The 18,074-nt window shown below is 36.0% G+C and overlaps 1 protein-coding gene across 5 annotated transcripts in view; it reads left to right on the top strand.

Annotated features, from left to right (window-relative positions):
* The window catches only part of Sdccag8 (SHH signaling and ciliogenesis regulator SDCCAG8), a 222,144-nt gene that overhangs the window by 11,411 nt on the left and 192,659 nt on the right, over nucleotides 1-18,074 (top strand). For all 5 annotated transcript variants that reach the window (XM_021265534.2, XM_021265526.2, XM_004853507.4 and 2 more), the window contains exons 2-7: nucleotides 274-426; nucleotides 1,542-1,627; nucleotides 4,634-4,747; nucleotides 7,713-7,838; nucleotides 14,477-14,605; nucleotides 16,045-16,109. In XM_021265534.2, the coding sequence (XP_021121193.1) occupies nucleotides 4,661-4,747; nucleotides 7,713-7,838; nucleotides 14,477-14,605; nucleotides 16,045-16,109 (407 nt within the window). In that variant the 5' untranslated portion in view covers nucleotides 274-426; nucleotides 1,542-1,627; nucleotides 4,634-4,660. The remainder of the gene's footprint in view (nucleotides 1-273; nucleotides 427-1,541; nucleotides 1,628-4,633; nucleotides 4,748-7,712; nucleotides 7,839-14,476; nucleotides 14,606-16,044; nucleotides 16,110-18,074) is intronic.

Consider the following 18,074-nt stretch of genomic DNA (forward strand, 5'->3'; position numbering starts at 1 on the left):
CATGTGTGAGTTCGTGGGTTCTATCCCAAGCATAAAAAAAGAAGAAATCAACAATTGCAGTGACAAAAACTTTAGATATCATCCTATCTAACCTCTAACAGCTGAGCTTAGTCTTCTCTCCCTTCTTCTGGCATAGTCCCCACCAAGAACTCTGCTCTTATGCATAAAGTTCCAGAAACAGCAGATTCTCCCTTCGAGACTGCCTTCCTGATCAAGTGTCCATGTGATTGCTCATATTTATTGGCTCCGAGTTTCATCACATTTTTGTTACAGAGCGTGCCAGTAGAAGCATTCACCAACTAAAATGTGCCTTGAGAGAAGGGGCTGAGACTGTTGAAGAAGAAGCACTGGATCCTTCCGGTAGCATCAATGTAGGACATGAGGACACTGAGACAGCCTGGCATGAGCTGCAGCATAGCCATGCCGGTGAGTACAAATGTCAGTCCTTACCTTTTTTTTTGGTATTGAACTCGGGTCCTTGCACTTGTGCAGCAGGTGGCAAAACCAATGAGCTGAATCCCTGGCCCTCCCCTTATTTTCTAGGATAGCTTTTTTTGTTTGTTTGTTTTGTTTTGAGACAGGCTCTCACTAAATTCCTAACTTGCCTAAGCTGGACTCAAACTTGTGATCCTCCTTCCTTAGCCTCAGAGAGTGCTGGAATTACAAGTGTGCTCCATCACCCCTAGCTAATTCCTAGTTCTCAGAGGGTAGGGTTTTTTTATGTTTGTATCCCAAGTCAGTAGCACAGTTCTTGATGTCTAATAGAAGTTTAAGCAATATTTGTTACATAGCTGTAGGATGGGTGAAGATAAACTGTACTACTCACTTTTCCATCACTATAACAAATATCCAAGATAGATCAACTTAGAAAAGGTTTATGTAGGCTCAGACTTTTGAAGATCTCATTTCATGATTCACTGGCCCTTTGCTTTGGACTTCTGGTGAGACAACACATCATGGTGGAAGTACTAGTAGAGCAAAACCCACTTGCCTAGTGGCCAGAAAGTGAAACAGTGAAAGAGGAAGGGGTTAGGCTCTTATCCTTCCCTTCAAGGACATCCTTTTTATATTACAAAGCCTTCATGTGACTGAAACATAAATTCCAACACCTCCAACTTAAAAGAAGAGAGGTTTAATTTGCTTATGGTTTCAGTCCATGATCAGCAGGCTCAGAGTCATCTTGGTGGGAGAGCACAACAGAGCCAAGCTATTTAGGTCATGAGTTCTGGGAAGCAGAGCTGAAAGGATGAGGGAACAGACATAGACCCCCAAGACCTCTTTCCCAAGCAGACTTACCTTGAAGTGTTCTACACCAATCCCCAGTGAAGATCCCAAAGCCAGTCAAGTTGAAATTTCACCCTAACCTCAACACCCACAGTAACTGGAAGACTTCTCACTAGGCTATACACCTTACAGGCTCTACCACCTCCCAGCAGTGCCAAGCTAGAGACTAAGCCATGATACAGAAGCCTTTAGGGAACTATAGCATAAACCATGGATCTCAATCAAAGTGAATAATCATGTTTGCTTTTGCTGTGTAGTTAATCAGCTCAAAGCTCTGTTACGCCAACAAGCAAGTAAGGAAAGTGAGATATCTCCATCAAGAAGACGAAAAATATCCCCTTCGGTGAGTAAAGCAATGATTTTCTAAGTGTGTTTTGTAGTACATATTGAAGACAATTTAAAACATGTAATAGTAGAAGGCATTAGTGATTATTTTGACTGAGGAAGATACTCCTATTGAAGAAGGAATATATTTTTGATTTGACTTTTAATTCATTATATTTAATGTATTATTTGTTTGAGAAATGTCAGCAAGAGAAAAGTTTAATTTATTTCACAACTGTTGAAAATATAGAAAAAGGACAACACATTTAAAAGCATAATAGTAATATTTATTTATGGTGCTGGAATTGAACCTAGAGCCTTGTGCATGTAGGCAAGTGCTGTACCAGTGAGCTACATTTCCTAGCCCAGTAATTTCATTTTTTAGAGATCATTTCTATATTTAGTCATTTTTAGAAGTTACTCAATTATTTTAGTGCCCCCTTATAATACCTTTTTTTTCTGAATGTCAAACTAGGGTATGTGATACTATTTTACATGTTAAAATATGTAGTTGTAGAGCCGGGGATTTAGCTCAGTGGTTTTGCCGCCTGCTGAGCAAGCACAAGGACCCGAGTTCTATCCCCGGTCCAAAAAAAAAATGTAGCTGTAAAATAGTGTGTTCTATTTCTTCTGAGGTAGATTTGTAGTGCTTTGACACAGTGTATTATTCCTGATTAAAGCATTTTATATGCTAAAGACTGGGATAGATGTGAGAGATACAACTCTGGACTAGTTCAAAATAATAAACTGTCCCTTGAGTGTAAATAGGGCCTATTAATATACTTTCTAGAAGGACTTGGGCCTATCTCACAGGGATTTTGCAATAATTCTTCAGAAATCTATGAAGTATGACACAAATATGTACCATGGCAGCAAAATCAGTGTGTGTGATAGTTAAATACAAAATCTACATACTGGAAACTGGAGACCTGTCACTTTGCTTTATTCACAGTCAAAATGTCATAATGGTACTCTAGATTAGCACTTCTCTCCAGCCTGACACATACTTCTGTGCTTAATTCCTACTTTATAGAAAAGCACAAAAAGACACATATTCAATATTTATAAGTATAGAGTATAATTTTAATAAAATATTGTGTCATTCAGTGAGTTTATTACTATTGATATCTGGTTTATAGAATGCTTTTAAGCACACTGAGGGCGGAGTGCCTTCAAGTCTGCTAGATGAAGTTGTCTGTTAAATTTGCAGACATACTTATTAACTTTATAAGGATAAAACTGAATGGTGATATTATGGAGCTTACTGAATCAGAAGACCTTCATCAGAAGAATTTATTTAGTACACATATAGTGTCTACTGTACTTTACAAATGCACAAGTTTATTTGTATGAAGATATGTAAAAGAATGGAGCTTAGATTCTAACTCATTTCTCAGATGGAAAATGTATCTGGACATTATTACTTATTTTAATATGTGACTATCCAAATAATAATAAACCATTCAAAATATACCAAAGTATTTGCCAATTATTTGTGAACATTTTCCACGCAGTATTAGCTTTTGCTTCTTTATTTTTCACGTTGGTTTTCCCCTACATACGGATAATAACACTGTTATCCCTCAATATCCATGGGAATTTGTTCCAGAACACCCAGTGCTCAAGTCCCTTATGTAAAAGGCCGTAATATTTGCATGTAACCTGTGGTTATCTTCCCATATACTTTAAAAATCACCTCTAGATTACTTATGATACATAATACAATGTAAGTACTATGTAAATAGTTGTTATACTATATTGCTTAGGGAATGATGATCAAAAAAGAAAACAAAAGTCTGTGCATAGCTTTTTTCAAACTTTTTGATCCATAATTAGTTGAAACTGTGGATGACATGGAGGACTGACTGTATTTGTGTACCTTCTGGACTCATTTCTTTCAACATAAAATAATTACAATTAATTGCTTTCTACTCAGCACAGGTGGTTCATTTAAATAAAGTTACACTCGTGCTGGGGTTATAGTTCAGGGGTAGAGCTCTCACCAGTAGGTATGGTGCTCTAGGCTTGATCACCAGCACTGCAAAAAATAAATAATTAATTTTTAAAAATAAAGTTACTTTGGTTTTTAAATTTCTGAAACATACCAAAAAAGCAAAAATGTTAATTATTTTGCCATGGAGCTGGTATTGTTTAGAATTTCTACTGGACTGAGAAACAGAATGATTAAGAAACAGAAACTCTCTTGTCTCAATCTTTTCTCTAGGTTTAACTTGTTTACTCTCATTTTCCCCTTTTTCAGATTATCTCTTTAAAAAAATCTTGGTATGATACATAATTTTATGAACCATTTCACAATCATTATAAGATAAGAAAGGTTTACATTGAAAGTAATTCCCAACCATGCTGAAGAGCTGGATCACTTTAGAACTTGTTCTGAAATCTCTTCATTGGGATCCTTGGTGCTGTTAGTCACTAAGTTAATGTGTGTCTCTGCTTTAGGGCCCTACTGTTGCCAGTTCTGAGCTCCAGAACAACTTACCTTCACATTCCCTTGAGTACTAATGTCAAAAGCAAAACAAAAAGCAAAACATTTTTCTAATGAATATTTTTTGAGATGGAATATTATGTCACTGACACATTTGGCATCAAATGCTTGAGTCTCTTTTTCAGTGCACTGAAAAAGTTTCCTCTTTTTCAGCTAGTAGTTTCAGCTAGCAGCCCTCTTCTATAGCAGTTTCTTAAAGTTGGCTATTTGTATCTCAGAATTACTAATGGGACATCACATTGTCAGATAGTTCAAATAGGCTGTTCATTCCAAGCCAGTTATGCCACTCCAGCATTTTTCCATTTGCCATGTGCTTTTTATAACTGTTCTCACTTTCTGACTTTAAAAATGATATTCATATCCCTGGATCTTGTATATTTGTGGAATTTACAGAATAGAGAAATAAATACTGTTGAGTACATTGGGGTATATTCTATGTTTATAGCACATCACTGCCTTATTGAGTGTAGAGGTTAGTTGGTAAATCCAAACATGCTTAATTTGGCTTTTGTGCCTTAGAGGTCATCAGAATATGAGGAAACCAATATGCCTACTGTGCACAACCTTGTTCCTATCATTAATGATCAGTCTCAATACATTCATCATTTAGAGGCAGAAGTCAAGTTCTGCAAGGTAAGTTTTTCATTAGTTTAATCCTAAATAAATTTAAACTTATGAGTATATTAATTGTACCATAAATTAAAATTTGCTATTAGTGGTCTTCATGTTTATAACAATTCCTTGACAAGTATCATTCTAAAATTATTGAAAGATTGATGTGTTAAAGAAGCTTGTCAGATTTGGGAATGATATTCTTGACCATGACCTTTCAGATTGCTCAATTTCTCAGCATTCCATTACTATGTCTAATGATTTTATAATACCCTCTCATATTTCAGAATTTTTTCCTTTCTACTCCATTTACTGTAGCCTAGCAGATGGCAAATGTTTTGGAATACTAATACCAATCATTCTCCCACACTTTTCAACCTATTGAAGATGTGGTACAACAATCAGGGATTCTAAGCTGGTAGACTAAATCTGTTTCCATTGTCATTATTAAAACTTTTACCTTGACTTTAAAAAGAATGACTCATGAGATATTATTAAAATGGTCTCAAAACCAAATGCATCACCTATAACTTGTGACACTGGAAGGTTATATTGCTTGACTATACGTAGTTTACTAATTTCATTAGTTTTAGTTTTAGTTTTGTTTTATTATATTCTTTCATCCTTTTGTCTTTTTATTATTAGTCCATAGGTAATATGAGTGATTTATATATATTTAGGAGGAGTATATTTTGCTGCAAAGGATTGAATTATGTGATATTTTATGGGAATTACTGGTATCTTTTGTATCATGCACTATATTTTTAATATTTTGAGTGTTCTCCAAAGGTATAAGGCCAATATATAACTTAAGGAGCTTCTAGATGTTTCATTATCTTGATTTTATAATGGAATTCCTGGTCCTAATGTTTAATTTTCTGTTTGTTCTTGGAAGATACAATCATTAGTATGTAGGTTTTCTGGGATTACCAATAAAGCTAAAATTATATCCTTCGTAGCTACTGCATTAATAAGAATCTATTAATCCCTAAGATCCTATAGACAAAACTTTAAAAAATATAAAGTAAAATTAACTTACCAACTAGTTGGGAATAAAAAACTATTGCCTGTGAGTACCATAGCAGCATAATAGAAAATAGGATGTTGTCTGAGTCACTTTTTTCATCTCTGAGACACAATACCTGATGCCCACAAATTAAAGGTTGAGAGGTTTATTTTAGCTTATAGTTTTAGGAGTTTCAGTCCATGATTGGCAAGCTCAAACACAGAAATAGCATAGTAGAAAGGTCAGATAGAAAAGCTGCTCACATCATGGCAGCCAGGAAGCACAGAGTAAAGGGAAGATCTGGGAGGAAGATACACCCTTCAGTTATCTACCTCTTCAGATGAGTCCCCACCTCCTAACAGCACATTCAGCTCTGAGTTTTTCAGTGCATTAACATGTTCCTGCTAGCTTGAACCACCTGTGGTCCATGCATGACTGTCCCATTGGGCAGCTTGTACCCTTGGTGGTACATGCATGATTTTCCCATTGGGCACCTTGTACTACCCAATGGGACTGTCCCATGCCTCCTGATGGAATAGTCATGCATGTACCACCAGTGGTTCAGAGCTGCCTAGCAGTGGGACATATGAATTACAGCCCCATATTGAATGTATTAATTGAGTGATGTGTAGAGTGCTCACATGATCCAGTCACTTCCAAAAACCCAACCTCTGATCACATGAGACTTTTGAGGGACATTCCTGACCTAAACTGTAACATTCCACTTCTGGGCCTGGAAAGACTCATGTCCATCTTTTTATGCAAAATATATTAGCATATCTCTAAGAGTTGCCAAAGTCTGTTTAAGCATTGCTGAAAAGCCCAAGTTCAGAGTCTTCTCTGAGATTTAAAGCAAACTCTTAGCTGTGAGCCCTGTAAAAATCAAAAAGAAAATTAAAGACTACCAACATACAATGGCACAAAGTAAATATTTCCATTCTAAAGGGGAGAAATCAGGGGATAGAAAGGAATAGGGACAAAACAAGACCAAAACCAGCGGGACAAACATTAAATCCTATAGCTCTGTTTCCAGTACCCAAGGCAAATTGTGGCACAATGTGGACTCCAAATGGCTTGGATAGCACCACCTCTACAGCACTGCTGCTTGTAACCCTCACATTCTCTCTTTTGTGATGGTTTCCCTCACTGTCTGTGGCCTTCAGCTTCATACTTATAGCTTCATGCACTGGGCTCTCAGGGCCACACTGTCTGGCATCCCTGGCCTTTTTCTTAAATCTAGGTGGAAGCCTCCTCAATCCCACAACTCTTGCATTCTGTATCCCCATAAAATAAGTACCATGTAGATGATGCCAAGGTCTGCCACCACATGGAGGAGTAGCCAGACCCCCTTGTATCATGCCCTTAGAGGCTTCTGAGTGCCGGGGGGACTGAGTGCTATGAAACAAATCCTGAGAATCCAATTCCCTAGGCAGGCCTTCTCAGTCAAGGTCTCTTGGGGTGTCTTCTCAAAGTCTTTCTTTTTTGGAACAGTAAATTGCTTTACTCACCATTCCCCTTTATCTGGCTCAAGTTCATAGATAATCATTGGATCTATCTATATCTTTATCTCACAGCCTTCCTCTACTTAGTCCTCACAAGTTCTTGACATTTGGCCATTAGTAATAATACAATTCATCTTACTTTTCAGCAGTCTACCTCATTTTTAAAAATTTCTTAGATAACTATTTTAATTAAGGTCTTTCTGTGAACCTCAATCCCTTGGAGAAAAAAAATTGTCAGAAACTAAACATATTTGTGATACGGCCATCAGCAGGTTCTCAACTTGTATACACCCAGCCTTCTCTTTGTTCACTAGCTAATGTTTAGGTTGCCTTTCTTGTCTTAAGTATAATTATAATATTTTAGGAAATTGATCAAGAGTATATTTTCCATACTTCGTATTATTCTGAATCCTCTAGCAATCATAAATAAGAACATTTTTTAAAAATGTTTAATATACTTGGTTTCTGATTTTCACAGGAGGAACTATCTGGAATGAAAAACAGGGTACAAGTAGTTGTGCTTGAAAATGAAAGACTCCAGCAAGAGCTGAAATCTCAGATACAAGAGGAGACGATGAGAGAACAAACCCTTCTGGATGCATCTGTGAGCATTTTCAAAGGCATAAATTCTATTTTAGTTTGAATATTCCTCTCCCCTCTCCCCCAACCTTCTGAACTCTAGATTCTCTCCTTGATATTTGGCCAAGTGCTACACTGGTATTTGCTTGATGATTCAAAACTTAGAATTCACTGTGGTGGAATGTATTATCAAGTGAAATAATGTAGTGATGCCTAATATTTACTCCAGTTTCTTCTCTAGGCTTAACATTGATGCTTTTTCCATGTGGAGAAAGAATCGCTCTGAAAGCAGACAGTGTGTTAAATAGGAAAACTTTGTTCAATCTAGAAAGTTTTCAGAACCTTACCTTAGGTCTCTGTTGGATTTCTCTAAACTTTTTGTGAGCTCTAAAATCTAATAGATCTAATTAACAATATGGTATAACAGAAAGAACATTGTACTGAGGGCCCACAGATCAAAATGTTAATCTTAACCATTGTAGATAAGAAACCAGTGTTCACCAAATAGTTTTGTTTGTTTGTTAGTTTTGTAGTACTGGGGGCTATATAACAAACGATTTTGTAGGGCTTTGCATGGCTGAACCTCCAGGGTAGTTCCTTTACTAATAATTTGAGAATATTCACCTGTATCAGCGATTAAGAGCATAGATTCCTAGACTCCATGCCCTGAGAGTCTGATTCAGTTGGTCTAGTTGGGTCATAGAAATATGAATTTTTATCAAGTTGTCTTAAGTGATTCTAATAGCAGTTTCCTATAATTTGAAGAACAGTGGAACAGATAATCTCTATAGTTCTGTGGCACAAAATTCTTGTTAAGATATTTAAAGTGTTTAAATTTAATGTCTTCTTATGACTGGTCAGAGATACTTTTAGATTGTGTTTTTCACTATTTTGCTGTAGGACACGGTTAATCACAGATGTTCTTTTTGTGACAACTTCAGCTTTCCATGGGGAAGTTTTTTTTTTTTTGAGGTACTAGAGATTAAACTGAGGAAATGCTGTTACATTCTCACCCCTCCCCACCTTTTTTTTGAGTAAGGTCTCGTTAAGTTGCCAAAGCTGGCCTCGAACTTGTGACCCTCCTGCCTCAGCCGCACACAGCCTCACAGGTAGCTGAGATTATAAGCACGTGCCGCTGTGCCTGGCTGTAGGGAAGTTTTAACACTTTGCTGTTGCAGCTTTACTTTGTATTGACTTTGGTGGCTTTGATTTAGTCATCTTTAGTGTATTAGTCTTGATGTTTTACTTAGGTATCTTCTCATTTTGTTTTTGAAGAGTTTTTTATTTCTGAGTTATTTTTAGTCAAGTTATATGTGTTAGAATTTGCTTTTGAGAAGTATCTGTGTTAACTCTGAAAAATAAGGTAGGCTGATTGGTATTTCAGTTTATTTTTCTGCAATTACATTTAAATTTATAACCAGTTATTTTTCCCTCAATATTTAACTTTTTTGAAAATTTGTATGATTATTATTAGTGGTTTTAAATTTTCTCTTGCTTATTTTTTAATGTCAATTTGAAGAAGATAACACCATAAACATTTTTTTTAAAATTACCTAGAAGTTGCTCATTAAGAAAATAAGTATAGGGCCGGGGATTTAGCTCAGTGGTTTCGCCACCTGCTGCGCAAGCGCAAGGACCCGAGTTCAATCCCCGGCACCAAAAAAGAAAAAAAAAAGAAAAGAAATATAGTCTTTTGCTTTCCTTTGAAATATGTAGCCACTTAGCACAACTCCATTATTCATGATCTTCAATATTTATATAATGGCAAAGAAGTAGAAGAAGGGGAAGTGAAGTAAGGAAGGAAATTAGGCAGACCAGTGAATCAAAGAGCAAGAGAAATGAGTAATTCAGAAAGGGAAGGAAATGAGAGTAATAGCACACATGCCTGGCAGACTGAGCAAAGAGAATTTGCTAAGAAAAACTTCAGTCATAACCCTAGAACACATGAGGTTACAGAGAGGTTTTGTACACTTCCTGTAAACATCTACATGAACTAAAATGTAGTACAAATATTGATATGATCCTTGCAGATGTGTCCAGTGACTGTGGTATGGATTTTCATGCTATTTCTTCTGTGTCATTTATTGTTACAGAATTGTTACTCTCACATTTACTTGTGTACCTAAATTGAGGCATTTCAGCAATGTATGCAGGGTGTGGTATGGGAAATTTTGATATAAAGAAAACTTTCTAGAATTTCTTAAATATAAAGAGATACAGAGATATGATCTTCTTTTCCATGGGAGACATTTTTTAATGAGTGAATTGAAATGTTGATGCTAGAATTTGCCAGCACTATTGCTGACTTGAATATTGATTTTCAGTGTTTCATAATGTCCTCTTTAGAAAAATAACTGAAACAGTTATATAGTAATAACTAATGTTTATTGGTAACTACATGGTAACTACATTATAATGTGCCATGCGCTATATCAAACACTTTATGTGATTTCAGTTTCACAATAGCCACATAAGGCAGGTGCTATTATCTGCATTTTCAGAGGAGAAAATTAAAACACACAGTGGTTAAATAACAAGTCTGACGTAACAGAGCTACAAAATGCCAAAGCAGAGACTTAACCCAATACTGTCTGACTCCCTAAGCCCCTTTACCTAACCTCAAATTATACTACCTTTCTGCATGGACAGGAGAAGTTCATCAATACTGAATGAAACCGTTTTCATTTGCATAGACTAAAAGTTTCCCCCACCAGAGAAGAGAAGACTGTCCTTTTTGGTGCCTCGCATGCCCAGCCCTGGACTTGGAGGGAGCCCAGCAAGACGATTAGCTTTTGGCCTAGCTATGAAGTTGAAGAAGCAAGCAGATGATTGTGTTTCTATGGGATTAGGGAGCTGAACTCAGGGCTGTGCACATGCTAGGCAGGTGTTCTACCTCTGCCACACATCTGGCACCTTTTTATTTATTTATTTTTATTTCGAGAAAGGATCTTGTTAAATTGCCCGGGCTGGCCTCAAACTTTCAATCCTCCTGCGTGCGCCTCTCAAGTAGGTGGGATTACAGGCCTTTACCCCCAGATTCCAGATGATTTTTTAAAAACTGAAACTATGCACTATATTTCATTTCTATCTTCATTTTTCACCACTGTTTGTTCTATAAAATTACTCTTCAGGGGAAGCTTTCTCTAGAGTTCAAAAAATGATATTAAAAGCAGTTATTTATTAGAAATTTTGACATGTATACTCATTCACTTGGACTTTTTTTTCTAAGTAGAACATTTTTAAGCCATTTCTTTTTATGTTTGGTCTCCCTCCACTACTAATACTCCCTTCAATTAAGAAATATAAAGTTTTTAATGAACTTCAGGATTTAATACATACAGTTTTTGGTAACTTAATTAAATACCACTCAAGTTTTTGGGTTTTTTTAACTTTCTGTGAAAGAACAAAATGTCCATCAGACTAGCATTTCTTTTAACAAAATGATAATATTTTATATCCTAAATCAGCTTTGTCTATAAGCTTTCTCTTATTTCTCCGTAGGAAACTAGAACCCTGTCCTTCATTGAGCTCAAAAGCAGCTTTGAATGCAATAACATCTTGGGAGAATTGGCCCCACCTACACAATCAAGTACAAGCACATTAGCATAGCATACTATACTCCTCCTGAGATCCTTAATTTGATTCTCTAGCTTTATCTTCTGACTTCCATCATCTTGTACATTTACTTCTAGTAATGGGTGAATTTCCTATGAATCCTCCTATGTGAGGCACCATGCTCTTTCACATCTGTGACTTTTCTCAGGTAGATGTGGTCTTCCCTCTTTCTAGAATAACTCTCCCATCTAGATATTGCACCAGGGCCAAAGCTACTCCTGAAAACCTTTAAGTTTCTATTTGTTTAATATCCCTTCTTTGTTCTGGCATAGTCCCTCATGCACACTTTGGGCCTAGAACTTAGCTATTAAATCGAAATTATCCACTTTGGTGTTTATTTCCTTCATTAGACTGTAAACCCCTCTTGTCTGAGATTGGTCTTGTTCATTTTTGACTTGGAAGCTTTTGGCACAGTTTGTGAATACAGTAACTGCTGCACATGTTTGCACTAGAACTTGCAGAAGAATATGGAATAGGATCTCAGACTACTTCTACAGATGAATGCAGTTTACCACTGTTATGGCTTGTGTCTAGATGTCCTCCCCCCCCGAAGCCTCATGCGGTTGTAGGTGGGGATTTTTCTGAGGTGACTGAATCTAGAGTGTGTAATTGATTTATGGTGCAATACTAGGTTCAGTAGCACTAGGATAAGGGATGTGAGTGCTACTTACTGCCCTAAGTAGTCTGGACAAGATATAAGGGATAGAAAGAGTTGTGGTTGTCCCTTGTTGCTTTTTCTTTTTCTGCTACCATGAGCTGTTACCCCTCTGTCACCCTGCCTTGAAGTCAGCTGATTATGGACTGAAATCTCTACAAACTGTGAGCTAAATAAACCCTTTCCTCTTTAACTTTGGATGTCAGGTATTTTTTCTCAGCAGTGAGAGAAAAGTAACTAATACAACAACATTCTAGAATGATATGACCCTGCAGTATTATTCAGTGCTAGGAACCTTATGAGTACTATATCCCTTATGAGCACTATAACCTTTGGACCTTAGCAAGAGGTCAATAATTACTTGAATTAAATTAACATATTTTAATCCTTTTGCATACATAAATTTACCTAAATCTTTAGGTTCCATATTTCATTGAATGTTGAGAGGGTGGCAGAGTGCAAACTGACAATGGGAATACCAACTTCAATCCAAAGACATGTTTTGTTTGTTTGACAAACTTTGAGCCAATATTTAGTAATGTTTCAAATGAACTACAATCTATCTTGTCTTTAAAAAAAGGTCTGGTAATAAGAATTTGCATTCCCACATGGAAGCTATTGATTGGAACTTAGTAGTGGCCACTTTCCTTGCACAGGACATATTTCCTCCATTTTCCATGGTCCCTATCGCTCTTTTTTTTTTTTTTTTGGTACTGGAAATCAAACTCATGACCTTGCACTTGCTGGGCAGGTGTGGTGCCCCTGAGCTACATCCCGGCCCATCTACCACTCCTTTTTGAATCCCCAAATCACTTCTGTTTATCAACATATATGCACTATTTTTTCTTATTAAAGATAAAGTGTTCTTTTTGAAAGGCATAATCACATAATGGTTTAGGAGATTCAAGGAAAAATATTCCTTTTTCTGTACTTAGACCGCTTCTGACACCAAATGTTTGGGATTTTGTTTTCCACATGAAGCCATTTTCTGTTACTCTGTGGACACCAACTTGGTATCCAGTGGTTCAGTTCTGACCCTGGCTACCCAGAGTGGGCATCAGACTCCACAGATTAAGGACTCAATCCCACAAAACTACCCCATACCTTAGATGCCAATAACAAATAATCAATCTCCAAGTTACCCATAATTCTGTCTGACTTGGCTATAAATTGGGGGTTCCCACAACCCATTCCTCATATTGATATTTTGTTATAACAACTGGTTTATTATAAAGAGTGTTATAAATAATTCAGATGAACAACCATTGAAGAGGTAATAGGGCAAGGTCCAGGGCCTCATGTATAGGAGCTCCTGTCTCCAAGGAGTTGGAATGTGCCACCTCCTTGACACATGGATGTGTTCACCAACCTAGAAATACTCTGAACTCATCACATAGGATGTTGTGGAGGCTTCGTTACATAGAGATGATTGATTAAATCACTGCCCATGGGTGATTAAGTCAATCTCCAAACCCTCTTTCCTCTGGGGGGGGGGGGGGGACCAAAAGTTCTAGTCCTCTTGTGCCTTGGTCCTTCTGGTAACTGTCATCCCCTAAAACTATCTAGGGACCCTGCCACCAGTCATCTCATTTTCATAAAAAGATTTCCTTATCACCCTGAGCGTTCTAAGGGTTTTGCTGAGTCAGGAACCAGGGGCTAAGACCAAATAGTACATCAAAAGATGTTCTTAAGAATACTCAGAAAATTACCGTGGTTTTAGGATCCAGGGACAGACATCAAATATTTCTTATTATGTCACAGTCATGAACTCTGGAGCCAAATTGCATGGGTTCAAATCCTAGTTCTTCCACTTTAGCCACCTCCCACCTCTGTGACCATTAGCAAGTTATATGAAACTCATAAAACAGTGCCCAGCACATAGTAAACACCTCATGTACCCGCAACTGTCATTATTAGCCCTCCCTCTACAAAATGTAGAAAATGAAAAACAAACCAAGAGAGGGCTGTGTGTTTCAAGAGTATATGTCTTAGGGCTGGACCTGTAGCTCAATGGTGGAACCCTTGCCTAAAAGGTATGCGATCCCAGGTTCAGTACACAGCACCACAAAGGGAAAAAAAGAAAAAAGGAAAAGAAGTATATGTCTTTGGAGGAGTAAGGAATAATTCCGTTTGTTGAAATTAGTGACATCCATTCCTCTTTGTTCACATTGGGATTATTGCCTATTCCTGTAGGAATTTGACTCTGTGTAGAGTCTGGTGTAGAATACGACCCTAATAAGCTGAAAATGTGAAAGGTTTCTTGATTTGTAACTTAGAAGCATATGCTTTTTTTCCCCATTGAATATGAGTGAGAATCAGTATTCCACTTGTAAAATATGCCTGTTTATTTAAAGTTGAATGCTAATTGCAGTTACTGGCACATTTTATTTCAGGGAAACATGCAGAATTCTTGGGTTGCAACAGGTGAAAATTCCAGGGTGGGCGAGAAGAGACCATTTCCCCATGATGATGGAGATATCCGAAAAGCTGCTGGCGAGGCTGAAAAATGGAAGCTAGAGCTGGTGAGTATTTGGGTACTTTTTTTCATACATCTGCTTTTTATTTTCCCATTTTGTACCTTTTTGTCCTGGTAAAATATACACAACATAAAATTTGCTACTTTAACTATTTTAAATGTACGGTTCATGTGCATTAAATATATTCACAATGTTATACAATCACCTTCCAAACAGCTTTCCTATTAGTGGATAAGCCCTTTGAGGAACATTCTCAATCCAAATCATAGCAATTTCATTTTATTATTCTTATTCGTTTCCCTTCTTTTTCTGTCTTCTTTTAGATTATTTTTATGATTTCCTTTTATCTTCTTTTATTGATCTGAAATAATCTTCAGCACCAACATTCACTTGATTGCTTAAATCAGAATCCAGGGGTATTTTTTAGTGTCTTTTTCTCTCTCAACTTCAGTCAATCATAAAATTCAGTTTTACTCTTAAATACTCTGTACTCCTTTCTTTCGGTTCCTTACTGCTTGATTGTTTTTGTTCACATACAGTGACTTCTTTGCTGGTTTCCCTTTCTCTATACTTCTGATTTAAGTTGCAGTCTGACAAAAACTTGACTTCATGAGTCATATAAATAAAGATCTCACTATGTATTTTTATTCTCATAGCCCAACCTTACCTTTTTATCCCATTTTACATTCTGGTAACACTGATCTACAAACCATCCAGAGATATAGTGTGTTCTCTTTTAGCCTCTGTGGCTTTACTGTATTGGAAATTATCCTTCAAGTCATATCACCTCCTCTGTGATGCCTTATAGATTTCATTTTAGCTGAATTAGGAGGTCTTGCCTCTCTGATTCTATTTTATTTTATGCATAGCTCACTGGAGCAGTTATATATAATTGAAATTGTTCATCTCATCTTTCTGTTTTTTCCTAAAATATAAGCTTCTTGTGCTTTAGGGCTCCCTCATAACCCAATACATGTTGGTTGAATAAAAGAATAATTGAAGACCAGAGGCTTGTAGATAGTATACTAGTTTTGCATGCCATCATGTAATTTATAACTACTTTTTATTACTTATTCAGCACATATTTATTGTGTCAAATATGCTGCAGACACAGTGAGGGATTTCCCCTACCATAACTATAAGATTTGAATTTTCCCCTCATGGACTTAATAGGTTACAACAGTTTTTCTCAGAGTCACACTTTCAAGGTTAAGACAATGTATATGATTTTGACAGAAAAACATTTGTCAGTAATAATTTCTTTTATGACTCATATTGTAAGTAGGTATTTATCCAATAAAAATAGTAAATTTGGGATGAGATAATGTTTCCTAAGAGGAAACATTACTTTTCTTGTTAGCAAAAAGAAAAAAAAGTTTAATATTGAATTCAATTAATATTTAATAAATTTAATATTAATAATTAAATATTGCTTATAAAATACAGCACATAATGAGATTGAACTTTTTTTTCCTGTTCTACAGGAGAGGCTAAAACTTACATATGAGGCAAAAAGTGAAATCCTGGAATCTCAGCTGACATTTTTGAGGTAAAGTGAAATCATCCATTTATAGCCACAGGAAAAGCATAGTGGTCTTAAAAGATACTTGAATATTTGAGGAACTCCCAGTATTACTCAATATTAGAATTACTTGATAACATTTTATGTGCAACGTAAAATTTTCTTCAGATTATTCAAGGTTGAAAAGCATAAAATTTTGAGTCCTTTTCTAAATCTCTTTTCTGTGAGCTAAATTATAAAATTTATCCTTTCAACTATAATATATTTGAATTTTCTCATAGAAATAAGGATTACTAGTCTTACAAATTTTGTTTTGTAGTTAAAATAGTGAAAATAAAGCAATCTAGTTTTGAAATTACAAATTTTTTCTCTGTATTCTTCATGTACTATAATAGCTTGAATATTTATATGCATGATGAATTTTAGTGTACATATATGATGAATGCTCATGTACCTGTTTTGTAGTCTTTATGTTATAGATCCCAATAAAACTTTAAGTTAACCATTAATGATTTCTGTATGATGAGTAGAAAATAACGTTAGGTATTACTTTTTTAAAGAGTATTTTAAGATAGTGGTAATAAAGTATTTTAAAGTCAAATAAAATTTTTAAGTGCTTTTTGTAATTTTATTAAGTCCAATTTGAAACAAGATTTAAATTCTTCCAACCCATATACCAATCAGACATAACTAGAGCAAGCATAACTAGAGCTGTCACTGTATCTATAATCATTTCATTTATTTTTAAGTCCTCTTATGCCTTTCATAGCTTACTCTGGTGAGTTTTAGGATTTCTGTAGAGTTTTACCTTTTTATTAAGAAACCTAACATTTAAAAGATAGTCTAATTTTTGCTTTCTTGCTTTTTACCTTTGGTTTTAATACCTGTTATTATCTCATTCAGTTTGTGAAGTAATATATTTCTGGGTCATTATAGTTATGAGAATGTGACTTATTTATCTCATTCAGAATTCAATTATGCATCTTTAATTACATTAAAATACCAGTTTTCAATGAATTAGACTTTGTTCTCCGCATTCTTCCGTTTCTTTCTTTTTTGAGTATGATTTAAAATTAAAGAGGCAGGGCTGGGGATTTAGCTCAGTGGTTCTGCTGCCTGCCTTGCAAGCGCAAGGTACCGGGTTCGATCCCTGGTACCAAAAAAAAAAAAAAAAGGTAAAATTAAAGAGACATTTTCTTAAAGAAAATAATAAAATTACTATTTGAAAACTCTGGCTATAAGGTAGCTATTTCTTTTAATTTTTCTTTTTTGCTATTTCTAGTAACTTAATCTACTTATGTGTTTTGAGCCTGAACCTGAAAGAAATTAATAACGGGACATTTTGACTTTGGAATGTGCTTCCAAATTTCTTTTTATAGAGCATTTGAAAGTCAGACTTTGTCTACGTGATACTGAAAAGGAAAACTTAACTATGTTAGCAATGCTGTCTTGGAGTCAGGGTAAAAACAGCCTCCCCCCCCACACACACACTTTAGACCATCATTAGATTAGCTTTTGTTAACCCTTAGATTGTCTGTATATCTTTTCCATCTGCCTTGTGTTGTTAGAGAGCCCCCAAATACCAGGAGTTTAAAAAGTGTCTGACAGCCAAGTATCTTGTTTTGTGGCTTTTGGAGTTAGTTAAAGATAGTTGTAGTCTCGTGAGCATAGAAAAGCTGACAACAAGGAGTAGACAGAGCTTCCATAAAGTAGCTACTACGTTCAATAGTTTAGGAAGTTACAGTTTTTATCTCCTTTTTGGGGTAGGGAGTTGGTTTTGAAAAAATTACACAATAGGAGCCAGATGTGGTGACACACACCTATAATCTCAGCTACTCAGAGGCTGGCTGAGGTGGGAGAATTGCAAGTTCAAGGCTAGCCTGGGCAACATAACAAGACCCTGTCTTGAAAAAAATGTGTGTGTGTGTGTGTGTGTGTGTGTGTGTGTACACAAACTTACAGGAGAAAAGGGACATCTAGGCCAAGGAGCTC

Source organism: Heterocephalus glaber, unplaced genomic scaffold, assembly GCF_053883595.1.
Source record: "Heterocephalus glaber isolate CG9 unplaced genomic scaffold, H.glaber_assembly_v1.0 deba00001600, whole genome shotgun sequence".
In the NCBI taxonomy this organism is placed as follows: Eukaryota; Metazoa; Chordata; class Mammalia; order Rodentia; family Bathyergidae; genus Heterocephalus; species Heterocephalus glaber.